This window comes from Salmo salar, chromosome 15, assembly GCF_965601325.2.
Source record: "Salmo salar chromosome 15, fSalSal1, whole genome shotgun sequence".
Taxonomy (NCBI): domain Eukaryota; kingdom Metazoa; phylum Chordata; class Actinopteri; order Salmoniformes; family Salmonidae; genus Salmo; species Salmo salar.
Genome location: NC_138305.1, coordinates 63,808,566 through 63,835,390, shown reverse-complemented (window position 1 = coordinate 63,835,390; position 26,825 = coordinate 63,808,566). Strand labels below are relative to the sequence as shown.

The following is a 26,825-nucleotide window of genomic DNA, read 5'->3' as shown; positions in this document are numbered from 1 at the left end:
GACCGATGTAAGCAGGCTCCTGCTACTTTATTGCACATGTTTTGGATATGCCCAATTAAAAAAAAAAAAAGAACCTTATGCCTTTGTTGCATTATTCGAAGTGGCACCCTGGATACCTTTCTGAACAGTTATATGGGCAATATGCTAGCATTTATTACTCTTATTGCTAGAAGTGGAAAGATACATTTCCTCCTACTTTTAGCTATGGATAAAGGAAGTCTTGCAGCATCACAAACTAGAGAAAATGGGCTATTCAGTTAGAGGATCAGCAATACAATGGTATCATATCTGGCAACCTTTCTTATCTTTTGTAGCTCATTTCATAACTCCATAAAGTAACCCAAATATGACTGTGTATCAATATTTTTACATTTCTTTCCTTTTTTTGTTTGATTACAGTGCATTCGGAAAGTATTCAAACCTCTTGACTTTTTCCACATTTTGTTACACTCATCCTTATTCTAAAATGGATAAAATATATATTTTCAATCATCAATCTACACACAATATTCCATAATGACAAAGAAAAAAAAGTTTTTTTACAAATTTTGGCAAATTTAAAAAATATATAAAAACGGAAATATCACATTTACATAAGTATTCAGACCCTTTACTCAGTACTTTGTTGAAGCACCTTTGGCAGCGATTACAGCCTCGATACTTCTTGGGTATGACGCTACAAGCTTGGCACACCTTTATTTGGGGAGTTTCTCCCATTCTTCTCTGCAGATCCTCTCAAGCTCTGCCAGGTTGGATAGGGAGCGTCGCAGCACAGCATTTTCTGGTCTCTCCAGAGATGTTCGATCACGTTCAAGTCCGGGCCCTGGCTGGGCCACTCAAGTACATTCAGAGACTTGTCCCGAAGCCACTCCTGCGTTGTCTTGGCTGTGTGCTTAAGGTCGTTGTCCTGTTGGAAGGTGAACCTTCGCCCCAGTCTGAAGTCCTGAAAAGCTTTTCATCAAGGATCTCTCTGTACTTTGCTCCATTCATCTTTCCCTCGATCCTGGCTCGTTTCCCAATCCCTGCTACTGAAAAACATCGCCACAACACGATGCTGCCACTACCATGCTTCACTGTAGGGATGGTATTGGTCAGGTGATGAGCAGTGCTTGGTTTTGGCATTCAGGCCAAAGAGTTCAAACTTGGTTTCATCAGACCAGAGAATCTTGTTTCTCATGGTCTGAGAGTCCTTTAGGTGCCTTTTGGCAAGCGGGCTGTCAAGTGCATTTTACTGAGGATTTGCTTCCGTCGGGCCACTCTACCATAAAGGCTTGATTGGTGGAGTGCTGCAGAGATGGTTGTCCTTCTGCAAGGTTCTCCATTTAAGAATGATGAGGACACTGTATTCTTGGTGACCTTCAATGCTGCAGAAATTTGTTGGTACCCTTCTTCAGATCTGTGCCTCGACACAATGTCTCTGAGCTCTATGGACAATTCCTTTCGACCTTTTTTGTACTGACATGAACTGTCAACTGTGGGACCTTATATAGACAAGAGTGTGCCTTTCCAAATCATGTCCAATCAGTTGAATTTACCACAGGTGGACTCAAATCAAGTTGTAGAAACATCTCAAGGATGATCAATGGAAACTGGATGCACCTGAGCTCAATTTCGAGTCTCATAGCAAAGGGTTTGAATACTTATGTAAATAAGGTATTTTTTTATATAAAAATGCTTTGGTTTTCACTTTGTCATTATGGGGTATTGTGTGTAGATTGATGAGGAAATATTTTATTGAATCCATTTTAGAATAAGTCTAATGTGAAAAAAGTGAAGGGGTCTGAATACTTTCCGAATGCACTGTATATCTGTGTGTTTCAAAATTGTGTTTATATTACTGTAATTTTATGTCATGCCTGTTCATTTAAAGTCTGGTATTGGGGAGGGTCTCCAATGGAGTATGGAAGGTTGGGGTGGGGTCTTTAAAATGCCAAATAAAAACCCCTTGATAAGAAAAGACTGCTGCAGCTGCACATCGGCGGGATGGGGAGGCCCCTATAGTTCAGACAGACAAGATATCAGCAGTTTTCTATTGTATTCATCACATGATGCCTGATGGTTGCACTGTCAGTACAATTTTGTCAATTCTATGAAACAGGTTTTGCTATGAGAGTACATTAGAGTGAGAGAGAGAGAGAGAGAGAGTGAGAGAGAGTGAGAGAGAGAGAGAGAGAGAGACCTTACATTGGGGTCCTGGACTGAATAGTGATTGAGGAGAGAGAGAGAAGCTCCTCTCATCTAACCTCCATGTCAGCTGTGTGTTTCCTCTATTATACTGAGCTCCTGAGCCGGTTGCCAAGGAGATGCACCACCTTCAAGGAGGACGAAAGCACTCGCAAATCAAGCCATTTCTTCCTCACTGTGACGTGGACAAGTTAAAACTGTGACGTGTCTGTGGTGGGAGTGTGTGTTTACTGACTTTTAGAGCTGTTCTCTTCTTTCTCTCAATGATTACTGCTACTGCTCCCAGGCCATATCAGTGATATACACTTTGACTGTAACAGCCTCCTCCACTGCTCACCATGTTAGTGCCAACTGTCCTGTTAGTATGTTTCCCCCTCACTTAGTGACAATAAAATTACAGAGACCATCCTCCACCTCCCATTGGCTGGGAAGCACCATGGTGATGCCCTCTGATTGGGCATACCCACCATGCACTCTCATCCAATCAGGCTCACTGTATCCATGAGACTGAAGCATGTAGGGCTATTTAAATCCAACAAGAGAGACACAAAATGCTCAGATGTACATTTCTACTTTGGGAAAAAAGCAGGGGGGGAAAGGTTTGCGAGTGGACGAACGTTGCAAATCCAGACAGACCTGATTGCTGCAAAGTGATCGACCCATCTTCGGGGTTAAACTGACCAAGGGTGAAGCGTGAGTTGAATGAATGAAAGCAGCGTACCAATGCAAGCTGTACTCTTCTATCCCTCTACCCTATGTTTGTTTATGAATATTGATAGAACTCTATACCTTACTTGCACTCATGCCTGCTTTGCCCTAAATGAAGCTGTGGCAGTGAACAGAGACTGAACGGTGAAATCGGGTGGACAGAATGAACTAAAGCTGGAGGTCTCTTCTCCAGTGTCAGGGGAGCACTGGGTATTGGTTGTTCATGCCACAGGAATGTTGTACGAAAAATACTTTACATCTCGCAGAGGAGCAGCGTTCGAAAGCAAAGCACTGGATGAAAAAGTCGACGTAAGTTCGTGGCCATTTTGTGTTCGCTCTTTTTTATTTTAACATCACATTTTCACGGACCACAAAATGGCGTCCAAATGATCTCCTGCCAGGTCAGCCACTACGATCGTTTCGAGATTTGTTTTCATTGAATTTAATCTAACAATATCACCTGCAACATATGCCGTAATGGTGACCAACATTTTTATATGGACTTTGGAAACACCTTTAAATCAGATTTTATCCACATTTTTAGCAGTTTTAATGAATTTCTACAGCCTTATCTTAATTATAAAGTAGACTACATAAATGTATGACCCATGTACATTAAAATCTCAGTCTCAACTCTATCACAATTTCTGTAATACAAATAAATAATGTTTACTTATCTTTTCATATCTGTGTCTACATTGTTACCATTTTACAGCTTATATTTAACAAGTTAAGATTTTATGTTATTAAATAAAACATTAACTGCCTGGTATTTCATTAAAGTGAGTGGAAACTTATGGGAGAGGTGACAGTACTGTATAGCAACGGCCCATGCCGCCTTACCCTAACCATGACAACAAACAATGGAACAACAACAGATAGCCTACTACTATAGTCATGAGAAAGCAAGGTTCTTCCCTCCAGCAATTCTATAAACCTTGACTGGAAATAAAAGGTATAAATGTCAAAAAGGGTTAATACTCATTTACATAATGACCCAACTTAAATGTATGTGGCAGACTGAGACAGTCTAAGTCTTTAAATACTGTATCTGTAGTCTAAGTCAAGCTTTACCAGTTTTCTATACTTAATTATGCGCATAAGTGTCAGCAGCGGTTTAATGTGCCAGTGAGAAAGAGGAGATGGTTGATTCATAGCGGCCGACACATTAATACTGATTTTAAATTTAGCCAGAGTGTGTATTTGTATTAATTATGAATCCCCTTGGCAGCAGCTACTCTTCCTGGGGTCCAGCAAAATTAAGGCAGTTAAATCAGGAATCAGGGCAGCCTGTTCAGTTGAAAGCCTGCTCATTCTCTTAACAACAACTCAATGGATGGTTATTGTTATAAATCAATTCCTCATTCTGAATACTAACCAGAATGTAATGTCGGTGGGATGTGAAAAATGTACTTGGCTATTGGTTGAAACAGTTTACGTCTGGGTTTAAAGCATCTCTGGGGCACTGGGAAGGACATATAAAAAGATAACAATGTGACAAACAACACAATGTCCATTTTAAAGATCGTTTAAAGACAGAGCACCGTTTAATTTAATGACAGATGAGGAAAACTATAACATTTTGGCAAAGGTTCTCTAATCTAGAAACAAATTAAACACACAAAATTGGTTCTCATCCCTGGTTATAGGTAAAAATGATTATTCGGTGATGTATGACATGATAGCCTATGTGATGGTGTGACGCAACTGACTTGTTAAAATGTCATGCTTTTTGTCAGTTTAGTGAAAAATGCAAATGTTGTACCGAAAAAACGGTGAAGATGCTGAGGGACTCACCTGGGCTAATGCTGGACACAAACTGATAGTAAGGCTCGTGCCCGAGACTAGACGACGTCAGGCAGTCGTTTGCTGGCGACGTCTACAAACTCACTTGCATCAAACTTGAAAAGCAATGCATTTTCCTGTTTGGCTGTAGCTGGAAGTGTCGTCTCAAAATCGCCCATTCATTTTAAAGGTGATCACCAGTAGACGGTAAGTTTATTTTAGTAATAAGAATTCAACTTATTTTAATTTCCAAAGTCTGCCAGCTGACGTTAGCTAACGGTATCCAAAGCATTTGAACAGGCTAGCATGTCTAGCATGCTTGGTTTTTGAGACCACTCCCGAGGTAATTAGTTTATGATACCAATTCATAGTGAGTATTCCTGGTAGTGCTATCGGTTGAAAAAATCAGAGTGTATCATAGATTAACATTTAATTTGTTCGTTTCTGTACACAATTTCTGTTACTTTTTAGCCACTCCGGTTTGTTGTCACTAGTCAAACGCTTGCTACCTCCGCTGTTCTCGGTTACCATGGTTACTTAGCGAGGACGCGCAGGCTTTCTCGTTTACAACAAGCCACTGTAACGCTTCATATCAGTGTATAGTTTTTTATGCTGTTTTGCTTGCTTTACTCAGATGCATTTTTGGTGCCTGTTTCTGCAATGGCTTAACATACTGTGTTTATTATTCACCCATATATATAGTAAATAGCTTTTGTGAATAATTAATAGGTTTCCTCATCATTTCACTGCCTCTTCCTCTTCAGTAATACACCCAGGCAAAACCCACTTCTGTGATGAAGTCATTCTCATAAAGTAATTCTCCTGACCTCATCCCTGGTCCTGCTGGCAACAACCCTCACAAAATGTCTTCTTTGGAGAGGAAGCGTGAGAAACACAGCCCTTTCACCCTGAACCCTGACCCTCGGATGAAGACCAGCGCAGAGATCGTCACCGAGGCAAGGCACTCTCTGAGGACCCTGCGCACCCAGCGACCTTTTACCCCTCGAGACGACCACAGACAGCTGTTTGGAGAGACCTCTCGAGCCCAAGACGGTCGACCTCCCTCTACATTCAGGTTAAGGATCTGGTTAAACGCCCTATCTTATAACCCCCCTAGCAGTAGTCTAGTGTCACATCCATACAGTGTACTGAATGAACATGGTCTCTTTTTTTTCTTTCAGCCTCTACGCTTGGAACTTTGAAGCGCCGGACTCCAGACCGGGTTCTGGAACTCGCCTGTCTCCTCTGGAACATGTGGGTTCTCCTCATTGTACATTTCATATCCTCACTCTTGTACAGCACATTAATCTGTGTGTATCCTTGTGAACTTGTTGGTGGTCTTGGAAAGCCTTAGTGTATTGTTCTGATCAGCTGAAGACTACACACACTAAATCAGTGTTTGGTCCCTTTAATGATCAAGTAATGTTTGTGGCCTAACAGAAGCCCAGGTTGCCAGTGGCCCAGGATGAGGACCCAGATCCCGTCAGCCCCATGGCCCTCCCCAAACCCCCCTCTGACCAGCTGGAGCTGAAGAGGGGGGCGGTGGGGGCGAGGGCACGCCTTTTTAGAGCTGGCTCTCTGACAACACTCCCACCTGTGGCACGGCCAACAGAAGGTAAGGAGAGATGGAGAGAAAGGAAAGAGATGAAGAGTGAGGAAAGAGGGCTGAGATGTAGTTTTTTTGTATTTTATTAGGAAGTCTAAGAAGGGAGAGAGACAAAATTGCAAAAGCGATGGAGAGATTGGAAGTGATATACATACATACATACACACACACACACACACACACACACACACACACACACACACACACACACACACACACACAGTTGAAGTCGGAAGTTTACATACACCTTAGCCAAATACATTTAAACTCAGTTTTTCACAATTCCTGACATTAAATCCAAGTAAAAATTCCCTGTCTTAGGTCAGTTAGGATCACCACTTTATTTTAAGAATGTGAAATGTCAGAATAATAGTGGAGAGAATTATTTATTTCAGATTTTATTTCTTTCATCACATTCCCAGTGGGTCAGAAGTTTACATACAATCAATTAGTATTTGGTAGCATTGCCAAACGTTTCGGGTAGTCTTCCACAAGCTTCCCATAATAAGTTGGGTAAATTTTGGCCCATTCCTCCTGACAGAGCTGGTGTAACTGAGTCAGGTTTGTATGCCTCTTTCCTTTCACATGCTTTTTCAGTGCTGCCCACACATTTTCTATAGGATTGAGGTCAGGGCTTTATGATGGCCACTCCAATACCTTGACTTTGTTGTCCTTAAGCCATTTTGCCACAACTTTGGAAGTATGTTTGGGGTCATTGTCCATTTGGAAGACCCATTTGCGACCAAGCTTTAACTTCCTGACTGATGTCTTAATAACCTCTTACATCTAGACGTTCCGCTAGCGGAACACCTGCTCCAATAGTCAATGATGGGCGTGGCGCGAATTACAAATTCCTCAAAAATACAAAAACGTCAATTTTTCAAACATATGACTATTTTACACCATTTTAAAGACAAGACTCTCCTTTATCTAACCACACTGTCCGATTTCAAAAAGGCTTTACAACGAAAGCAAAACATTAGATTATGTCAGCAGAGTACCCAGCCAGAAATAATCAGACACCCATTTTTCAAGCTAGCATATAATGTCACATAAACCCAAACCACAGCTAAATGCAGCACTAACCTTTGATCTTCATCAGATGACACCCCTAGGACATTATGTTATACAATACATGCATGTTTTGTTCAATCAAGTTCATATTTATATCAAAAACCAGCTTTTTACATTAGCATGTGACGTTCAGAACTAGCATACCCCCCGCAAACTTCCGGGGAATTTACTAAATTACTCACGATAAACGTTCACAAAAAACATAACAATTATTTTAAGAATTATAGATACAGAACTCCTCTATGCACTCGCTATGTCCGATTTTTAAAATAGCTTTTCGGTGAAAGCGCATTTTGCAATATTCTCAGTAGATAGCCCGGCATCACAGGGCTAGCTATTTAGACACCCAGCAAGTTTAGCACTCACCAAAGTCAGATTTACTATATGAAAAATGTTATTACCTTTGCTGTTCTTCATCAGAATGCACTCCCAGGACTTCTACTTCAATAACAAATGTTGGTTTGGTCCCAAATAATCCATAGTTCTATCCAAATAGCGGCGTTTTGTTCGTGCGTTCAAGACACTATCCGAATGGTAAAGAAGGGTGACGAGCACGACGCATTTTGTGACAAAAAAATTCTAAATATTCCATTACCGTACTTCGAAGCATGTCAACCGCTGTTTAAAATCAATTTTTATGCCATTTTTCTCGTAAAAAAGCGATAATATTCCGACCGGGAATCTGCGTTTAGGTAAAAAGACGAAAGAAAATAAAGCATGGGGTCGACTCGTGCACGCGCCTAAGCCCATTGTCCTCTGATCGGCCACTTACCAAAGGCGATAATGTGTTTCAGCCTGGGGCTGCCTCGATATCATTCAGCTTTTTCCCGGGTTCTGAGAGCCTATGGGAGCCGTAGGAAGTGTCACGTTACAGCAAAGATCCTCAGTCTTCAATAAAAAGAGCCAAGATTAACAAGAACTTGTCAGACAGGTCACTTCCTGTATGGAATCTTCTCAGGTTTTTGCCTGCCATATGAGTTCTGTTATACTCACAGACACCATTCAAACAGTTTTAGAAACTTTAGGGTGTTTTCTATCCAAAGCCAATAATTATATGCATATTCTAGTTTCTGGGCAGGAGTAATAATCAGATTAAATCGGGTACGTTTTTTATCCGGCCGTGAAAATACTGCCCCCTACCCATAACAGGTTAAGATGTTGCTTCAATATATCCACCAGATTTTCCTTCCTCGTGATGCCATCTATTTTGTGAAGTGCACTAGTCCCTCCTGCAGCAAAGCACCCCCACAACATGATGCTGCCACCCCCATGCTTCACGGTTGGGATGTTGTTCTTCGTCTTGCAAGCCTCCCCCTTTTTCCTCCAAACAAAACGATGGTCTTTATGGCCAAACAGTTCTATGTTTGTTTCATGAGACCAGAGGACATTTCTCCAAAAAGTACAATCTTTGTCCCCATGTGCAGTTGCAAACCGTAGCAGTGGCTTCTTCCTTGTCGATATAGGTCTCGTTTTACTGTGGATATAGATACTTTTGTACCCGTTTCCTTCAGCACCTTCAGAAGCTCCTTTGCTTTTGTTCTGGGATTGATTTGCACTTTTCGCACCAAAGTACGTTCATCTCTAAGAGACAGAACACGTCTCCTTCCTGAGCAGTATGACGGCTGTTTGGTCCCATGGTGTTTATACTTGCGTACTATTGTTTGTACAGATGTGGTACCTTCAGGCATTTAGAAATTGCTCCCAAGGATGAACCAGACTTGTAGAGGTCTACAATTTTTTTCTTCTGAGGTCTTGGCTGATTTCTTTTGATTTTCCCATGATGTCAAGCAAAGAGGCACTGAGTTTGAAGGTAGGCCTTGAAATCCACAGGTACAGCTCCAATTGACTCAAATCATGTCAATTAGCCTATCAGAAGCTTTTAAAGCCATGACATAATTTTCTGGAATTTTCCAAGCTGTTTAAAGGCACAGTCAACTTAGTGTATGTAAACTTCTGACCAACTGGAATTGTGATACAGTGAATTATAAGTGAAATAATCTGTCTGTAAACAATTGTTGGTAAATGTCTTGTTTCATGCACAACGTAGATGTCCTAACTGACTTGCCAAAACTATAGTTTGTTGACAAGAAATTTGTGGAGTGGTTGAAAAATGAGTTTTAATGACTCCAACCTTAGTGTATGTAAACTTCCGACTTCAACTGTATATAGGGAGAGTTGCATGTTAGGGTTTTTTAGAGCGAGGGGGAGATAGAGGGATGGTTGCAATAAGCAAACCATTAACACTATTATTGTAAGTAAATATCTCAGCGCGTGGCCTGCTAGTTATTTTATTATTAATTATTGTTTGCAGGCAGAAGGCTGTAACAGCGCTTCTCCCAAAAATGGAAATGAATGGAGCTTTTCACAGGAGGACATTATACCTGATTTACATTACCACTGGGGTGGTTGAGGTGGAAAACATAATTCACTGCAGCTGGTTGCCATGGGGTTTAGTCTTCTTTTTTGCACATTTGCTTGCTGTCATTCCTTACTTACTGTATTATAACGCTTTTGGGAAAAGCTAAAATGACTGTAAAATTGGGTTATTTGTACATTTTCTAAACATCAATTTTCTAATCTTTCACAAAATCAAAACACAATATCTGAAAAGATGGTGAAAACGTTAAGGGGTGTTCAGAATTAACACTAGTATCCAGTAACTATAATAGCTCTTAATTGTACTGTGTTTGTAGTAAGGGAGAGTGTAAATTCAGACTCCAGCCCAGAGCAGAGAGAGCTGTCAGCTAAGGGAAGAGGCAGGAGAGCCCCTTATGTTGAGCCTACTGATCAAGAGAGGAGAAACAAGGATAGTGGAGGACCCTCGAAACCTGCCCCACCCAGGACCAACAGTATAAGGTACTGTATGCCTGTACATTTCTCTACATTTCACCCCTTGTTCTCTCTTTCCTCCATATCCTCGTTTCTTTCTATTCTCATCTCTCTCTTTTTTTCCATATTCTTTTCTTGAATTGTTCTTACTGTTCTACTCTTTCTCCTATTTCTCTCTCCTCCTTTCTCTCTCCCCCTCTGTCCGTTCCTCACTCTGCCTCTTTTTGACCTAGGTGAAAGTAAGACAATAAGTGTAGATTTATTGGCACACAACGGATTCCATGTCACCAGTACCGCATAGTGGGGAATTATACCTCCTATTCTTACATTTCACATCCTTGGCCTTGGCCACTCTCTTTGTCACACCTTCAGTGTGTCTGATTCAAAGGACTTTAACTACGCCCCCCACCTCCTCCGTGCTTTCTCACTCATTTTGGTTCTCAGAATGCCTTCATGTTTATTCAAGGTATTTCATGAATTTCTCCTACTAAGTGTTATCAAATATTATATAACCTTTTAGCTACCCCCATCTAGGCCTAATAAGTCAACCTCATTATTCAGGTCAGGTATCTGTCTAAAGCAGGATTTCCCAAACTCTCCTGGGGTCTCCCATGGGTGCACATTTTGGTTTTTGCCCAAGCACTAGACAGCTGATTCAAATAATCATAGCTTGATGATGAGTTGATTATTTGAATCAGTTGTGTAGTGCTAGGGCAAAAACCAAAACGTGCACCCATGGGAGGCCCCAGGACCAAGTTTGGGAATCCCTGGTTTAAGGGATCCTAGTTCCCCCCCCAAAACGACCTTCTCAGCCAAAGCCCTTCCCAATAAAATAGGCCTATCTATCTGTTATCACCATCACTGACTGGTCAGCCTTATACCTCCACAGCCAGTAGAGGCTAGAACACTGTTTCTTTCTACCGACCTCATCAGGAGAGTGTCAGTTACGGAGGCATAACTCTAGGCGTGAGGACGGGCCTGTCATTAAAATCCATTCTTTCCATCGATTAGCTATAGCTGCTGGGGCTGTGTAACGACGAACAACCATTAAACACTTTTACTTAGAAACCAAGCTCCCCCACAGGTTTACTGAGAACCAAAAATCCAAGCCAGGAATCCTTTTCAGAACTTAGACCAACCCATCTTAGAGAGAGGGGGATAGAAAGCGACAGAAAAAAGAGAGTGAGAGTTTGAGCTAGGGGTGAGATACAAGAGTGACAGAGAAGGAGATTGATATAACATATTGATATACAGAGTGAAAGATTTAAAGTTGGGGTGTGTAGTGCATGCTCAAGAAATGAAAAAAAAAGTGAGTGAGAGATGAAGAGTGAGAGATAAGACATTGGCTGCTTCTTTTTCTCCAATAAGCCTGGGCTTTATAGCTCCAAATGGATGTCTATTCGATTTGGGTGCCCATCTGGGCATGGCTGGCAGCAACATAGCAGCGTCTCTGCTGGGACTGACTGACTGACTGTCTGCTGTCCATTGGCTAGACCCTGCCCAGGCCCAAGACACAGATGAGATCATGTCTCTGAGAATGCACTATCACACATAGAGGCCCTATTATCAGGCCCTAATCCTATCACACAGACCCCATGACCCCTCTCTCTCCCACTCTCGCTCTCTCTCTCTCTCTCTCACACTTTTTCTGTCTCTCTCTCCATGTGTATTTGTGCATCTCCCTCTTTTTCTCTCTGAAATGTAGAATAACATTCACCTCTGCTCTCGGCTTGTGCTTTCTGCTCTAGTCTATGCCCTGTGTACCAGCCTCAGTACTGTCCGTAAGTCATCCAATAGATGCTTTAGCCTTTGAGGGAGTTTTAAGTTCCATGCAGAATTTTACTTATCTGTTTTCCCATGTGCTCTTACAATGATTCAAACACAGTAGGGACATTATAGCACTGTCAAGATCAATTTGAACATCAATGACAACAAACAGACAGTGAATGGAACAGTGTAGATTAAAACAGCATGTTATGGGTGTTACTGTCTGTTCTCTAACCGAAACTGACTGGTGAGTAAAGTCACAGTGACAAAACATGAACGGCTTTAACCAGGCTTAACCCACAACGCTGTGGTCTGAGTTCTTGTTGCAATGGGGACACCGAGTGGTGGCTGAAGGAACTGGTCACATATGTATCTAGCAATACAACCAGTCGTTTCCAAACTACAGTATTATGCACTGTGAGTGACCCATCTTTGAAAATGTCATACATCTCAGTTAACAATAGTTAATCAGCCAAGACCTAATAGGTTCTGAGCCACCATTTTGGTAAAGACTGTTTCAACTCGAACATCTTGTGTGTGTTTGTATGTCAAATTGCAGTGGACTCAGGTTCCATGGTGGTGTTGACTCATCTATTAGACCAGGCGAAGGAACAGGAGCCGGGGCCAAAACAGGTTAGTCCTGATTCACTAAGTGAATACTAGCTTAGTTCAATAGTTTACTGAAACATACAGTTCTAGCTGTACGTTAGGATCAACTAAGGGCTTATATGTCCAGCAGCGAACCAACAGAGCCTGTGAGGGTAGCCTACACCAGGCCAATTGTTAAACCTATTGTTAAATCTACCATCCAGGTTGGTTGGTTGGCTGTAGATGTGTGTCACCCCGACTTTGAAGGATGTTTTATTTTATTTGAGCTTAAATCAAAGTCATAGTTGGTTTGATGTCTACATACTGGTTGAGGATGGATATATTAAGCTGCTAAATGAAAAGAACCAAGAATGTAGTGTTCATCTCATCTCCAGCCTAACCACCTTTCTTTCCTCTCAACTGTGAGAGCTTAGCAGTGTGTCACACTTTGATCATGCAGGGTGTTGTTGCTGAAGGCCTCACTCACACCTTCTGTAAGCAGCAACTAATGGCTGTTGGTCTGTAGCCACCACTTCCTGCACCACCACTGCACCAGGCAGCCAGGCATACAGATATGCAAATATTCACACACACGCAAGGACACACACAAATCAGAGGAACTATAGATGCAAACGGTGACCTTTCATTGCAGGCATTAAACTTCCTGCAGAGCGATTTATTTTAAGAAGCTGAACTTGTGAATTATACTCAGCCCTCTTGCACCAAGTTGAGGTTTGAGGCATTCATTGTCTGTGTTTTTCTTTCTTCCCTTTTCGTCTCCTTGTTTCTGTGTCAGAGTTAGGAACAGAGTTAGGCAACGGAGACAGACCAGCCAGCCAGGAGGCTGAGGACGAATCAGTGGTGTGGAATGTTAAGATTTTCCCTCTGTTGCAAGAGCTGGAGTCCATCGCTGCAGGTAGTGTTCTGTTTGCTATGAATGAACCCCAAACAAAAGTACAAACAGATGTTAGTCACATAACATTCTTCTCAATATAGGACAATGATGATTGGACAGTGTTGGATTGCAATTCTTTCCCTAATGCATCTATGTTGTCCTGTACAAAATGCACCTCTTCCGTAAATGCACAAATCATTTTGACTTTTTGCGAACTGGGCAGATATTGTGAAAACAGGACTGAAATTAAGTTTATCCTGTGATTTTAATATAGGGAAGTTTCTCATGTGCTATTCAGCTGATTTCCTTTTCATGCTAATATGTAAGTTCATAAAAAATTTAAATAAATCAGTGTTGTTAGAAAAACACACACAAATGAAAAAAGTTAACACGGAGCCATTTTAACAGTTGAAGAAAGCAAAACAAAGTAGTGTTGTGTTTGGCGTCCCTTCAGAATTCTCCTAGTTTGGCTTTGCAGTCTGACTACCGCAAAATAAATTCTAGGTCTGTAAATATTTTAACACTTTTGAAATATTTATTGTACCGAGTACCTCCTGGCTCATGCATTTCAGATTGGCTGTGAAATTGCAATATGTTGAGTCGAGTGTGTGGCCAACCTTTCTGGAAAGAGGCAATTGGCCGTAGAAGAAAAACATATTTTACCTGGAAAACACGGAAAAGCACCCCACCCTCTCTCTTCCTCTCATAAATGTACAGGATGTTAATCATGCATATTCACTGGGGGCCAAATCCTAACATAAGATATGTGTGCATAACTCTGTGTGCATGTGCATAAATACTGCATGCCAGTGGTATATTTGCACAAATATGTCTAAGTTTACATATTTTTCTTAATCATGTGCCTCTCAGGTGGATCCGAGGATGCCGTGGAGCGGCTGTGTGACGCGTGTGACTGTCTCCATGGCGCCCTGGCAGAGCACGGCATGCTGGGCCGGCGTTGCAGGAAGAGAGCGGGGCTTCTTAGGGCGCTGTTCTGCCTCATTGACCTCAACTCCGCCCAACTCAACCTGCAGCTCGCCAAACTCACCCTTGAGGTGAGTACAAGTGCGTTTCTCCCATCTCTTCTTTGCCCTAATACACAACAGTAGTTAGTTAGCTTTGTTGGGTGACATCCTTAGTACAAAGCAACAGCGTAAAGTTCCTGGCTGCTGTGTTAGAATTATTGTTGTCTAATAACTTGTTGTTCAGCTGAACGTCAGTGGAAAAAACCTGCTGAACATCTGTAAACTCATCTTCAAGATCAGCCGCAGTGAGAGCAACGATATCCTCTTTCAGAACAACTCCATCATAGGTAACATTGACACACTTAACAGTATGTGTGTATAATGTTAATTATATACAGTACCAGTCAAAAGTTTGGACACCTTCTCATTCAAGGGTTTTTGTTTATTTTTTATTATTTTCAACATTGTAGAATAATAGTGAAGACATCAAAACTATGAAATATCACATAAGGAATCATGTAGTAAACAAAAGTGTTAAAACAAATCAAACTATATTTTATATGAGATTCTTCAAAGTAGCCACCCTTTACCTTTGCACACTCTTGGCATTCTCTCAACCAGCTTCACCTGAAATGTTTCTCCAAGTCTTGAAGGAGTTCCCACATATGCTGAGCACTTGTTGGCTGCTTTTCCTTTACGCTGCGGTCCAACTCATCCCAAACCATCTCAATTGGGTTGAGGTCGGGTGATTTGTGGAGGCCAGGTCATCTGATGCAGCACTCCATCATTCTCCTTCTTGGTCAAATAGCCCTTACACAGCCTGGAGGTGTGTTGGGTCATTGTCCTGTTGAAAAACAAATGATAGTCCCACTAAGCGCAAACCAGATGGGATGGCGTATTGCTGCAGAATGCTGTGGTAGCCATGCTGGTTAAGTGTGCCTTTAATTCTAAATAAATCAGACAGTGTCACCAGCAAAGCACCCCCACACCATCATACCTCCTCCTCCATACTTCACGGTGGGAACCCCACATGCAGAGATCATCCATTCACCTACTCAAGTCTTCCTTTCCTGTGGCTGTCCTCATGAGAGCCAGTTTCACCATGCTTGATGGTTTTTGCAACTGCACGTTCAAAGTTCTTGAACTTTTCCAGATTGACTGACCTTCATGTCTTATTAAAGTAATGATGGACTGTCGTTTCTTTGCTTATTTGAGCTGTTCTTGCCATAATATGGACTTATCCCTATTTGGTATAAGACCATCTACTGTATACCACCCCTATCTTGTCACAACACAACTGATTGGCTCAAACGGATTAAGAAGGAAAGAAATTCCACAAATGAACTTTTAACAAGGCACACCTGTCAATTGAAATGCATTCCAGGTGACTACCTCATGAAACTGATTGAGAGAATGCCAAGCTGTGATCAAGGCAAAGGGTTGCTACTTTGAAGAATCTCAAATATAAAATATATTTTGATTTGTTTAACACTTTTTTGGGTTACTGCCCGATTCAATGTGTTATTTCATAGTTTTGATGTCTTCACTATTATTCTACAATGTAGAAAATAGTAAAAATTAAGAAAAACCCTGGAATGAGTAGGTATGTCCAAACTTTTGGTTGGTACTGTATGTGTGAATGTTTGTTTTTACCTGTGTAAGGTTCTAATTAAAAGCAGCTCATGTGTTGTGAGGTTGGAGTGATGTGTGTTAACAAGTGTGTGTGACTTTGTATTATGTCCAGATTCCCTGCTGTGTGTGCTGCGCTGTGAGGATGTGTGTGTGTCTGGGGAGGCTGTGTTGTACTGTGTGGGCACTCTGAAGTTCCTCTCAGGGAACTCCACCCTCCTCAGGCTCCTATTGGCCAAGGACTGTGTGGGTGTGGCCACCCTGCTCATACAGAAGCTCCATCCACTGTCCCAACCTGACCACACTCAGTTCACCATCGGAGGACACATCCATGTACAGGTGAGATTGTAGAAGATACTCCGAACCAGTTTTATAAACACCATGGTAAAGGCCCGGTAGAGCTGACCCCAAATCAGTCAAGGGCAGTTTTTTGAGCAACTTTCTGCTAAGTTCCTCGACAGTTGAAGAACAGCTGGACAGTTCACTTTTCAGTTGAAGTAAAAAAGCTAAACATTAAAAGGAACAAAATGTGAAATATTCGGTTTTAAGGAACTTCTCAGTTCTGGTGAGGGTTCTTTAATTGTCCTTATCCTGCTATTAGGAATTATGCTTTTGTTTCTGTCTGCTCCTCCATAATATTCTGATCCGTTCGGGCCATAACACACACAGCTCTGCTCCACAGTACAGTGTGTTTCATTCTATAGAAAATCAACACTTAACGTCTTCAATCTGATTAACTGATTAAGATGGCATCCTGAGTTAGAGTTTAGCAGATGATTTGATATGAAACGATATGTGGCAGCCTGTCTGGCTGCTTGTTATGCTGTTGGTAGTCAGAGGGATCTGAGAGTGTTGTCATTTCAGCGCTACTGCTGGCAACGCTCTGTGTAGTGTTGGAAATCAGTTTCCTTCACGATAGAGTGATTTATAGGGTCTTTGAATAACTTTTGCTCCTTCTGTCAAAAAGGTTGAAGATTACTGGAGATATTGTTACATCAGGTGCAACTGGCAAAGACAATCTACAATAAATCATCTGTTCTCTTGGTTCCGCTCTCATCACATCGACATTGCCTGACATGCTCTCTCCCTCTCGCTCTTTCTCTCTCCACCTCTGACCCCTGCAGTTGACAGCGACCCTGAGGAACCTGGCTGACCTCCCCGAGTCCCGCCCCCTTTTCGTCTCCCACGGCACCCTGACAGAACTGTGCCTGGTGCTGCGCCATCACCACGGAGACCAGGACATCTGCACCAACATTGCCAGGGTGTTCAGGTAACACACACACACACTGTACATCTAAAACCTCTCAAAACTTACATTCAACTGTTTTATTGAGAGTGGGACAGTACAGTCCTCAGGCCATTGGACATTGTGCATTTCTTTTTAGCCTGTAAACATGAAGTGATGGTTAAATATGTCTCAAAGACTTTTCCCAACTACATCAGCCACTCTGAACTGTTATTCCTCATAGGATGAACTGTAAATGTGTTTTCTATCTTATAATATGAATGAACAGTTCACTATCTCACAGTGAATGATTATAAAACCATGTAGCTCTCCCTATTTCCAACTAATGCCAATAAAACCAATGCCTCTTTAGTTAAACTGTCCAGTGAGAGTCTATCAAATCAAATCAATTGTATTTATATAGCCCTTCTTACATCAGCTGATATCTCAAAGTGCTGTACAGAAACCCAGCCTAAAACCCCAAGCAGCAAGCAATGCAGGTGTAGAAGCACGGTCTATCTGGTCAGTGTTATTTATTGTCCCTCTGTCTGTCCTCCAGTAAACTGTCCTCCTACTCTGAGTGCTGCCTGGTTCTGGCCCAGACCCCAGGCTGCTTCACACTATTTATAGAACTGTTGAGCAGACACCAGTGGAAACAGGTGAGCCCTGTGTGTGTACTGTGGTATAGAAAGCAGATTAGCCTATTCACTCCCAGTGTTTATACTGTTCATCGACTAAGCCTGTTTACCTTGAGCAGGTTGTTTATGTACTCCCAAAGCCCAGTACATTTACAGGTGTGTGTGTGTGTGTGTGTGTGTGTGTGTTTTGACTTTAATCAGCGTCCCAGGAGAAATTGAGGAAGTCATCCTGCCCTTCCTCAGGGAGACGGGGTGGGGAGGATCTAAATCACCCAGGGAATAAACAAAACACAGCAGGGGAGCTAACACCACACACACACAGTGGGCACACACACGCTAGACACAGTAGATATCCCCCATTAATACACATAGACACACAGTTGATCACATTGTGTCCTGAATAGCCCTTTGACAGGACAGCCTGTACAGTACAGCCCAGTCCATCCCAGCCACACTTGCCAGTCAGCCCAGCCCAGGACTAGGGTAACTCTAGGGCAATGGGAAGGATGTGTGCGTTTGTGACACCCACTTTAGGGGAGGGGCGGTGTGCGATTGAGAAACAAACGTGGTGGTATACAGGTTGTTTTCTTCTGCTTTTGGGGTAATTTGTCGGTCCTTGTCGTTGTGGTGGGGGAGAAATTGAAAATGAATGTAATGCCATATCTGATGGGAGAAATGACTGTGTTACTCTCTGTAACCAAGTTATTTGTTTATGTGGATAACACACACACACACTACACTGAAACACATTCAAGCCCCCTCCCTCTGTCTCTCCTCCACACAGGACCTGGTGGTGCGTCTGCTCTTCACTCTGGGTAACCTAACGTCTCGGAGCAGTGAGGCCAGAAAGCACCTCTTCACGGCTGAGGGATGTATGTCTGTGCTCCTGGGGCTCTACCACACCTACCACGGGAGGTGGGACCCACCTCCCGCACACACACCCCGCACACCTCCAGCCAGGGACACCTGTAACCCCCGCACCCCTTTCTTGGGGTGGCGGGAGAGCAAGGATGTGCTGGTGAAGCTGGTCAGGGTCCTGGCTAATATGTCCATCCACCCTGCAGTGGGACCGACCCTGGCAGCTAACACAGACCTAATACACTACCTGCTGGACACACTGGGTGAGTTTCAGCACTTTGAGGGTAATGTAAGGGTGAAATATGACCCCATAATGTTCTCATAACATCCCCATAATAATCCTATAACATCCCCATAATGTTCCCATCCCCATATTGTCCCTGGTTGTACTGAAGCTTTCTATTCACCAGGGTTAGTTAGTTAGCTAACTTGAGCTAGCGCTCAAGACAGTAGTACTTTATTTGTTTAGCCCTTAGGTGCTCCGTCACCAGATGAATAAAAATGTACAAACCCTTTATAATGTAAAACTCTGTACTGTCAGTCCTACATCTAACAAACATCTAACACCTATTTCATTTTTCCATTTCTCGCTTTCTTTCTTTCGATTTTTGTTTGTTTGTTGTGCACATCCTTTTTCAGTTTGGGTCCTTTTGCAGAAAAGAGCCAGAGAGAGAGCAGAATGTTCTGTTCTTTTGAGAGCCTGGTTGGTTCTTGTGAAACTCCTAGGTGGTTAGATTGGTTTCAGGACTGACTGACTGGTATAGGCCATGTTCAGGTGGGTGTGAAATTCTTAGTTTCTCAGCTTTAACTGTGAGCTCTTATCTTCCGCCTCCCTCCCACACACTGTACTGTACGTGACTTGGTATGAGGAGATGGAGAGAGAATGACAGAGAGAAATAGAGGGCCATATGCAGATGGTGATAAAGACAAAGGTATGGCCATTTGAAGAAAGAGAGGGTGAGTGTGAAACAAAGTAAAGAAAGAATGGGAAAAACCGCAAAACAGAGAGTAGATTGTGAGAGCCAGGCAGGCAGACCGAAGAGATGGAGTTTTTCCCTCTCCGATCTGCACTGGCTGTGGACATAAATCAGGCATCTCAATAATATCCTGTTTTGATCACAGTTTATGATGCATGCTGCTTTACATTAGAGAGAGGAGGAGAAATTCTCCACCACACTAAAGGGCCTTTCCAGTGAGACCCAGAAACGAAACACACACTATGATGCAGGCACCGGTTGACACTCAGTACGACCGCAATATGTGATATACAGTATGACCGAATAAGCAACATCTGCTGCAAAATCCAGAGCACATTCTGTTTTCAACCGCTTGCATCTTTTTTTACTTTTCTGCACAAGTTCGTTGGAAATGATACCCACATTTATTTGTACATTTCCTGCAGATAACATGTAGCTAAGTGAATTTTGCATATTCCATAGTTACTATTTTCACACTTTTTACTATACCTCTGCCTTCATTTGACCTATAAATTCTGTTCTTGCTGTGCTGCAGAGAGCCTCAACAGAGATCTTTTTTCTACAGTAAATGCATCATGTTTTAATGCTCCTTGCTGTAAAGTGTGTGTTGTGTGTGTGTGTGTGTGTGTGTGTGTGTGTGTCAGAGCTCAGGTCCATGCAGGAAAGCGAGGAGCTTCTGGTGAACGTGGCTGCCACCATCAACAACCTGTCCTTTTACCAGGAAGACAGCTCAGTGGTCAGGGACAGAGGACTCACTGTTGCCAAGTGTAAGAGAGTGAGAGTGTGTGTGTGTGCGCACTTGCGTGCATGTACAGTTGAAGTCGGAAGTTTACATACACCTTAGCCAAATACATTTAAACTCAGTTATTCACAATTCCTGACATTTAATCCTAGTAAAAATGCCCTTTCTTAAGTCAGTTAGGATCACCACTTTATTTTAGGAATGTGAAATGTCAGAATAATAGTAGAGTGATTTATTTCAGCTTTTATTTCTTTCATCACATTCCCAGTGGGTCAGAAGTTTACATACACTCATTTAGTATTTGGTAGCATTGCCTTTAAATTGTTTAACTTGGGTCAAATGTTTCGGATAGCCTTCCACAAGCTTCCCACAATAAGTTGGGTGAATTTTGGCCCATTCCTCCTGACAGAGCTGGTGTAACTGAGTCAGGTTTGTAGGCCTCCTTGCTCGCCGATGCTTTTTCAGTTCTGCCCACACATTTTCTATAGGATTGAGGTCAGGGCTTTGTGATGGCCAGTCCAATACCTGGACTTTGTTGTCCTTAAGCCATTTTGCCACAACTTTGGAAGTATGCTTGGGGTCGTTGTCCATTTGGAAGACCCATTAACTTCCTGACTGATGTCTTGAAATGTTACTTCAATATATCCACATAATTTCCCTTCCTCGTGATGCCATCTATTTTGTGAAGTGCACCAGTCCTCCCTGCAGCAAAGCACCCCCACAACATGATGCTGCCACCCTGTGCTTCACGGTTGGGATGTTGTTCTTCGGCTTGCAAGCCTCCCCCTTTTTCCTCCAAACATAACGATGGTCATTATAGCCTAACAGTTCTATTTTTGTTTCATCAGACCAGAGGACATTTCTCCAAAAAGTACGATCTTTGTCCCCATGTGCAGTTGCAAACCGTAGTCTGGCTTTTTTATGGCGGTTTTGGAGCAGTGGCTTCTTCCTTGCTGAGCGGCCTTTCAGTTTATGTCGATTATAGGACTCGTTTTACTGTGGATATAGATACTTTTGTACCTGCTTCCTCCAGCATCTTCACAAGGTCCTTTGCTGTTGTTCTGGGATTGATTTGCACTTTTCGCACCAAAGTACGGTCATCTCTAGGAGACAGAACGCGTCTCCTTCCTGAGCGGTATGATGGCTGCGTGGTCCCATGGTGTTTATACTTGCGTACTATTGTTTACACAGATGAACGTGGTACCTTCAGGCGTTTGGAAATAACTCCCAAGGATGAACTAGACTTGTGGAGGTCTACAAATGTTTTTTCTGAGGTCTTGGCTGATTTTTCTTTTGATTTTCCCATGATGTCAAGGAAAGAGGCACTAAGTTTGAAGGTAGGCCTTGAAATACATCCACAGGTACATCTCCAATTGACTCAAATGATGTCAATTAGCCTAACAGAATCTTCTAAAGCCATGACATCTTTTCTGGAATTTTCCAAGCTGTTTAAAGGCACAGTCAACTTCTTACCCATTGGAATTATAAGTGAAATAATCTGTCTGTTAACAGTTGTTGGAAAAATTACTTGTGTCATGCACAAAGTAGATGTCCTAACCGACTTGCCAAAACTATGATTTGTTAACAAGAAATTTGTGGAGTGGTTGAAACACTAAGGTTGGAGTCATTAAAACTAGTTTATGTAAACTTCCGACTTCAACTGTATATGTGTATACTAGGTCGAGGTGTTTGTGTGGCTCTGGTGTCTCTTTATATTTGCTGTCTCACTCCCTTGCTCTCTCCCTCCCCCCTCTCTTTCTCCATTCCTCTCTCTCTCTCTCTCTCTCTCTGTCTCTCTGTCTCTCTGTCTCTCTGTAGTGCTGTTGAAGCTGCTCCTCAGCTCCAGTATGGATGGGATGCTGGAGGCCACGCGTGTGTTTGGCAACCTGTCCCAGTCCAGGGAGGTTTGTGACTTCATCATACAAAACAAAGGTGTGTGTATATGCGTACACACACAGTGGAGTGAAATGGGGATATGTGTCATGCTCTATTGACACCTGTTAGACAAAATAAAGGTTGTGCTTTAAGTATTGTATTCTGTGAATACACATGCAGAGCACGCACACGCATGCAATACAAACCTTTTTTCCCAGATAAACACTGACACAAAAGACCCACCTGTGTTGTACCCCTAACCCATCTTAACCTCTTATCTCCCTGTCTCCCCCAGTACACCAGTTTGTGGTGACTCTGTTGGACTCTAAGAGCCCAGAGGTGTGTTTCTCAGCCTGTGGGGTCCTCACTAACCTGGCCCTGAACCCCCCCAGCAGAACCACCCTCACACAGGAGGGAGCACACACCAAGTAAGGAGCACACAGGAACTAGGAATGATATTAGTCTACTGTATGTGGTCATTTTACTAGGTCTTAACCCCAGTACCTTCTTTATGGTGCTAAAACATGTTAATTAAGACCTGGTGCTTTTAAGACTCACAGCTTAGTCTACTTTACTTGATCTACTAAAATCTTTTTTTGATTATGTTAATTGAGCTTATTGAGATTTTTATACATGCAAACATTTCATAGAATATCTGTTGTAGAGCCTCCCGAGTGGCGCAAGCATTGCATCGCGGTGGTTTGGCGTCACTACAGCCTGGGGTTCGATTCGGTCATTACCGGCCGTGATCGGGAGTCCCATACGTGTGTGTGTGTGTGTGTGTGTGTGTGTGTGTGTGTGTGTGTGTGTGTGTGTGTGTGTGTGTGTGTGTGTGTGTGTGTGTGTGTGTGGATATATACACTGCTCAAAAAAATAAAGGGAACACTTAAACAACACAATATGTGTATGTATGTATGTATATATACACTACTCAAAAAAATAAAGGGAACACTTAAACAACACAATATGTGTATGTATGTATGTATATATACACTAGTCAAAAAAATAAAGGGAACACTAAAACAACACTATGTATGTATGTATGTATGTATGTATGTATGTATGTATGTATACACTGCTCAAAAAAATAAAGGGAACACTTAAACAACACAATGTAACTCCAAGTCAATCACACTTCTGTGAAATCAAACTGTCCACTTAGGAAGCAACACTGACTGACAATACATTTCACATGCTGTTGTGCAAATGGAATAGACAACAGGTGGAAAGTATAGGCAATTAGCAAGACACCCCCAATAAATTAGTGGTTCTGCCGGTGGGGACCACAGACCACTTCTCAGTTCCTATGCTTCCTGGCTGATGTTTTGGTCACTTTTGAATGCTGGCGGTGCTTTCACTCTAGTGGTAGCATGAGACGGAGTCTACAACCCACACAAGTGGCTCAGGTAGTGCAGCTCATCCAGGATGGCACATCAATGCGAGCTGTGGCAAAAAGGTTTGATGTGTCTGTCAGCGTAGTGTCCAGAGCATGGAGGCGCTACCAGGAGACAGACCAGTACATCAGGAGACGTGGAGGAGGCCGTAGGAGGGCAACAACCCAGCAGCAGGACCGCTACGTCCGCCTTTGTGCAAGGACGAGCAGGAGAGGCACTGCCAGAGCCCTGCAAAATGACCTCCAGCAGGCCACAAATGTGCATGGGTCTGCTCAAACGGTCAGAAACAGACTCCATGAGGGTGGTATGAGGGCCCGACGTCCACAGGTGGGGGTTGTGCTTACAGCCCAACACCGTGCAGGACGTTTGGCATTTGCCAGAGAACACCAACATTGGCAAATTCGCCACTGGCGCCCTGTGCTCTTCACAGATGAAAGCAGGTTCACACTGAGCACGTGACAGACGTGACAGAGTCTGGAGACGCCGTGGAGAACGTTCTGCTGCCTGCAACATCCACCAGCATGACCGGTTTGGCGGTGGGTCAGTCATGGTGTGGGGTGGCATTTCTTTGGGCGGCCGCACAGCCCTCCATGTGCTCGCCAGAGGTAGCCTGACTGCCATTAGGTACCGAGATGAGATCCTCAGACCCCTTGTGAGACTATATGCTGGTGCGGTTGGCCCTGGGTTCCTCCAAATGCAAGACAATGCTAGACCTCATGTGGCTGGAGTGTGTCAGCAGTTCCTGCAAGAGGAAGGCATTGATGCTATGGACTGGCCCGCCCGTTCCCCAGACCTGAATCCAATTGAGCACATCTGGGACATCATGTCTCGCTCCATCCACCAACGCCACGTTGCACCAGGAGTTGGCGGATGCTTTAGTCCAGATCTGGGAGGAGATCCCTCAGGAGACCATCCGCCACCTCATCAGGAGCATGCCCAGGCGTTGTAGGGAGGTCATACAGGCACGTGGAGGCCACACACACTACTGAGCCTCATTTTGACTTGTTTTAAGGACATTACATCAAAGTTGGATCAGCCTGTAGTGTGGTTTTCCACTTTAATTTTGAGTGACTCCAAATCCAGACCTCCATGGGTTGATAAATTGGATTTCCATTGATTATTTTTGTGTGATTTTGTTGTCAGCACATTCAACTATGTAAAGAAAAAAGTATTTAATAAGATTATTTCTTTCATTCAGATCTAGTGTGTGTTATGTGTTATAGATGTGTTATTTTAGCGTTCCCTTTATTTTTTTGAGCAACCGACTTGCCAAAACTATAGTTTGTTAACAAGAAATTTGTGGAGTGGTTGAAAAACGAGTTTTAATGACACCAAACTAAGTGTTTGTAAACTTCCGACTTCAACTGTATTTCCGTTAATTCCCATATATTCCCGTTAATTCCCACGGAAAGTTTCCACCTCTGAATATTCCCCAAAATGTGCAACCCGAGTTTGGACACACCTACTCATTCAAGGGTTTTTCCTAATTTTTTTCTATTTTCTACATTGTAGAATAATAGTTAAGACAGCAAAACCATGAAATAATAATGTAGTAACCAAATAAGTGTTAAACAAATCAAAATGTATTCAATAAGCGCAAACCAGATGGGATGGTGTATCGCTGTAGTAGCCATGCTGGTTAAGTGTGCATTGAATTCTAAATAAAATACAGACAGTGTCACCACCAAAGCATCCCTACACCATCACACCACCTGCTTCATGGTGGTAACCATACATGCGGAGGTCATCCGTTCACCTACTCTGCATTTCACAAAGACTCGGTTGGAACCAAAAATCCAAATCCAACCAAAAACCTTCAATTTGGACTCAGACCAAAGGACAGATTTCCACTGATCTAAAGTTCATTGCTTGTATTTCTTGGTCCAAGCAAGTCTCTCTATCTTATTGGTGTCTTTTACTAGTGGTTTCTTTGCAGCAATTCGACCATGAAGGCCTGAATCACGCAGTCTCCTCTGAACAGTTGATGTTGAGATGTGTCTGTTACATCAACTCTGTGAAGCATTTATTTGGACTGCAATCTGAGGTGTAATTAATTGACGATTAACTTATCCTCTGCAGTAGAGGTAACTCTGGGTCTTCCTTTCCTGTGGCGGTCCTCATGAGAGCCAGTTTCATCATAGCGCTTGATTGTTTTTGTGACTGCGCTTGAGGAAACTTTAAAAGTTCTTGAAATGTTCCTGATTGACTGACCTTCATGTCTTAAAGTAATGGACTGTAATTTTTCTTTGCTTATTTGAGCTGTTCTTGCCATAATATGGACTTGGTCTTTTACCAAATAGGGCCATCTTCTGTATACTACCCCTACCTTGTCACAACACAAGTAATTTGCTCAAACGCATCAAGAAGGAAAGAAATTCCACAAATGTACTTTTAAGAAGGCACACCTGTTAATTGAAATGCATTCCAGGTGACTTCCTCATGAAGCTGGTTGAGAATGCCAAGAGTGTGCAAAGCTGTCATCAAGGCAAAGGGTGGCTACTTTGAAGAATCTCAAATATAAAATATATTTTGATTTGTTTAACACTTTTTTTGGTTACTACATGATTCAATGTGTTATTTCATAGTTTTGATGTCTTCACTATTATTCTACAATGTAGAGAATAGTAAAAATAAAGAAATGAGTGGGTGTGTCCTAACTTTTGACTGGTACTCTATATCGTTTGTAGAGTGCTAAGCTCAAGACTCAGTCATCTTTAGCCGAAGAGCCTTACTACAGTAGCAGGGGCAGAAGTTTCATCAGCCCACCTTTTAGGACCAGCTGCACGTGACTTAAGTCTCACCCAGTCACTTGGCGTGTATATGTGCGTGTGCATGCCTGTGTGCAGGCTGGCAGACTGTCTGAGGGACTTTGGACCAGTGGACTGGCAGCTGGCTGGCCTGGTGTGTCAGACCCTGTGGAACCTCACTGAGGAGGGGGGGACGGAGACAGGCCCCCCATCCACAATGAACAACCAGGAGAGAGAGGCACTGCTAGAGGTCCTAACACTATACCTAAGTAAGGATACCAAACTACTGTAATGATTTACCGAAAGTGTCTTGAATAACCATCTATAGTGTTTCTATGC

At 42.7% G+C, this 26,825-nt stretch overlaps 1 protein-coding gene across 2 annotated transcripts in view; it reads left to right on the top strand.

Annotated features, from left to right (window-relative positions):
• Positions 1-4,607: 4,607 nt before the first annotated feature.
• The window catches only part of armc2 (armadillo repeat containing 2), a 25,418-nt gene continuing 3,200 nt past the window's right edge, over positions 4,608-26,825 (top strand). The window contains exons 1-17 of one of the 2 annotated variants that reach the window (XM_082961945.1): positions 4,608-4,884; positions 5,442-5,752; positions 5,859-5,931; positions 6,118-6,292; positions 10,051-10,213; positions 12,513-12,586; positions 13,338-13,457; positions 14,307-14,491; positions 14,646-14,748; positions 16,146-16,369; positions 17,155-17,300; positions 17,815-17,914; positions 18,678-19,014; positions 20,373-20,495; positions 22,289-22,402; positions 22,641-22,773; positions 26,427-26,755. In XM_082961945.1, coding sequence (XP_082818071.1) covers positions 5,541-5,752; positions 5,859-5,931; positions 6,118-6,292; positions 10,051-10,213; positions 12,513-12,586; positions 13,338-13,457; positions 14,307-14,491; positions 14,646-14,748; positions 16,146-16,369; positions 17,155-17,300; positions 17,815-17,914; positions 18,678-19,014; positions 20,373-20,495; positions 22,289-22,402; positions 22,641-22,773; positions 26,427-26,457 — 2,313 coding nt within the window. In that variant the 5' untranslated portion in view covers positions 4,608-4,884; positions 5,442-5,540 and the 3' untranslated portion in view covers positions 26,458-26,755. Of the gene's footprint in view, positions 4,885-5,441; positions 5,753-5,858; positions 5,932-6,117; positions 6,293-10,050; positions 10,214-12,512; positions 12,587-13,337; positions 13,458-14,306; positions 14,492-14,645; positions 14,749-16,145; positions 16,370-17,154; positions 17,301-17,814; positions 17,915-18,677; positions 19,015-20,372; positions 20,496-22,288; positions 22,403-22,640; positions 22,774-26,426; positions 26,756-26,825 lie in introns of those variants that run through there. The other variant, XM_014145261.3, reaches the window with a different exon arrangement.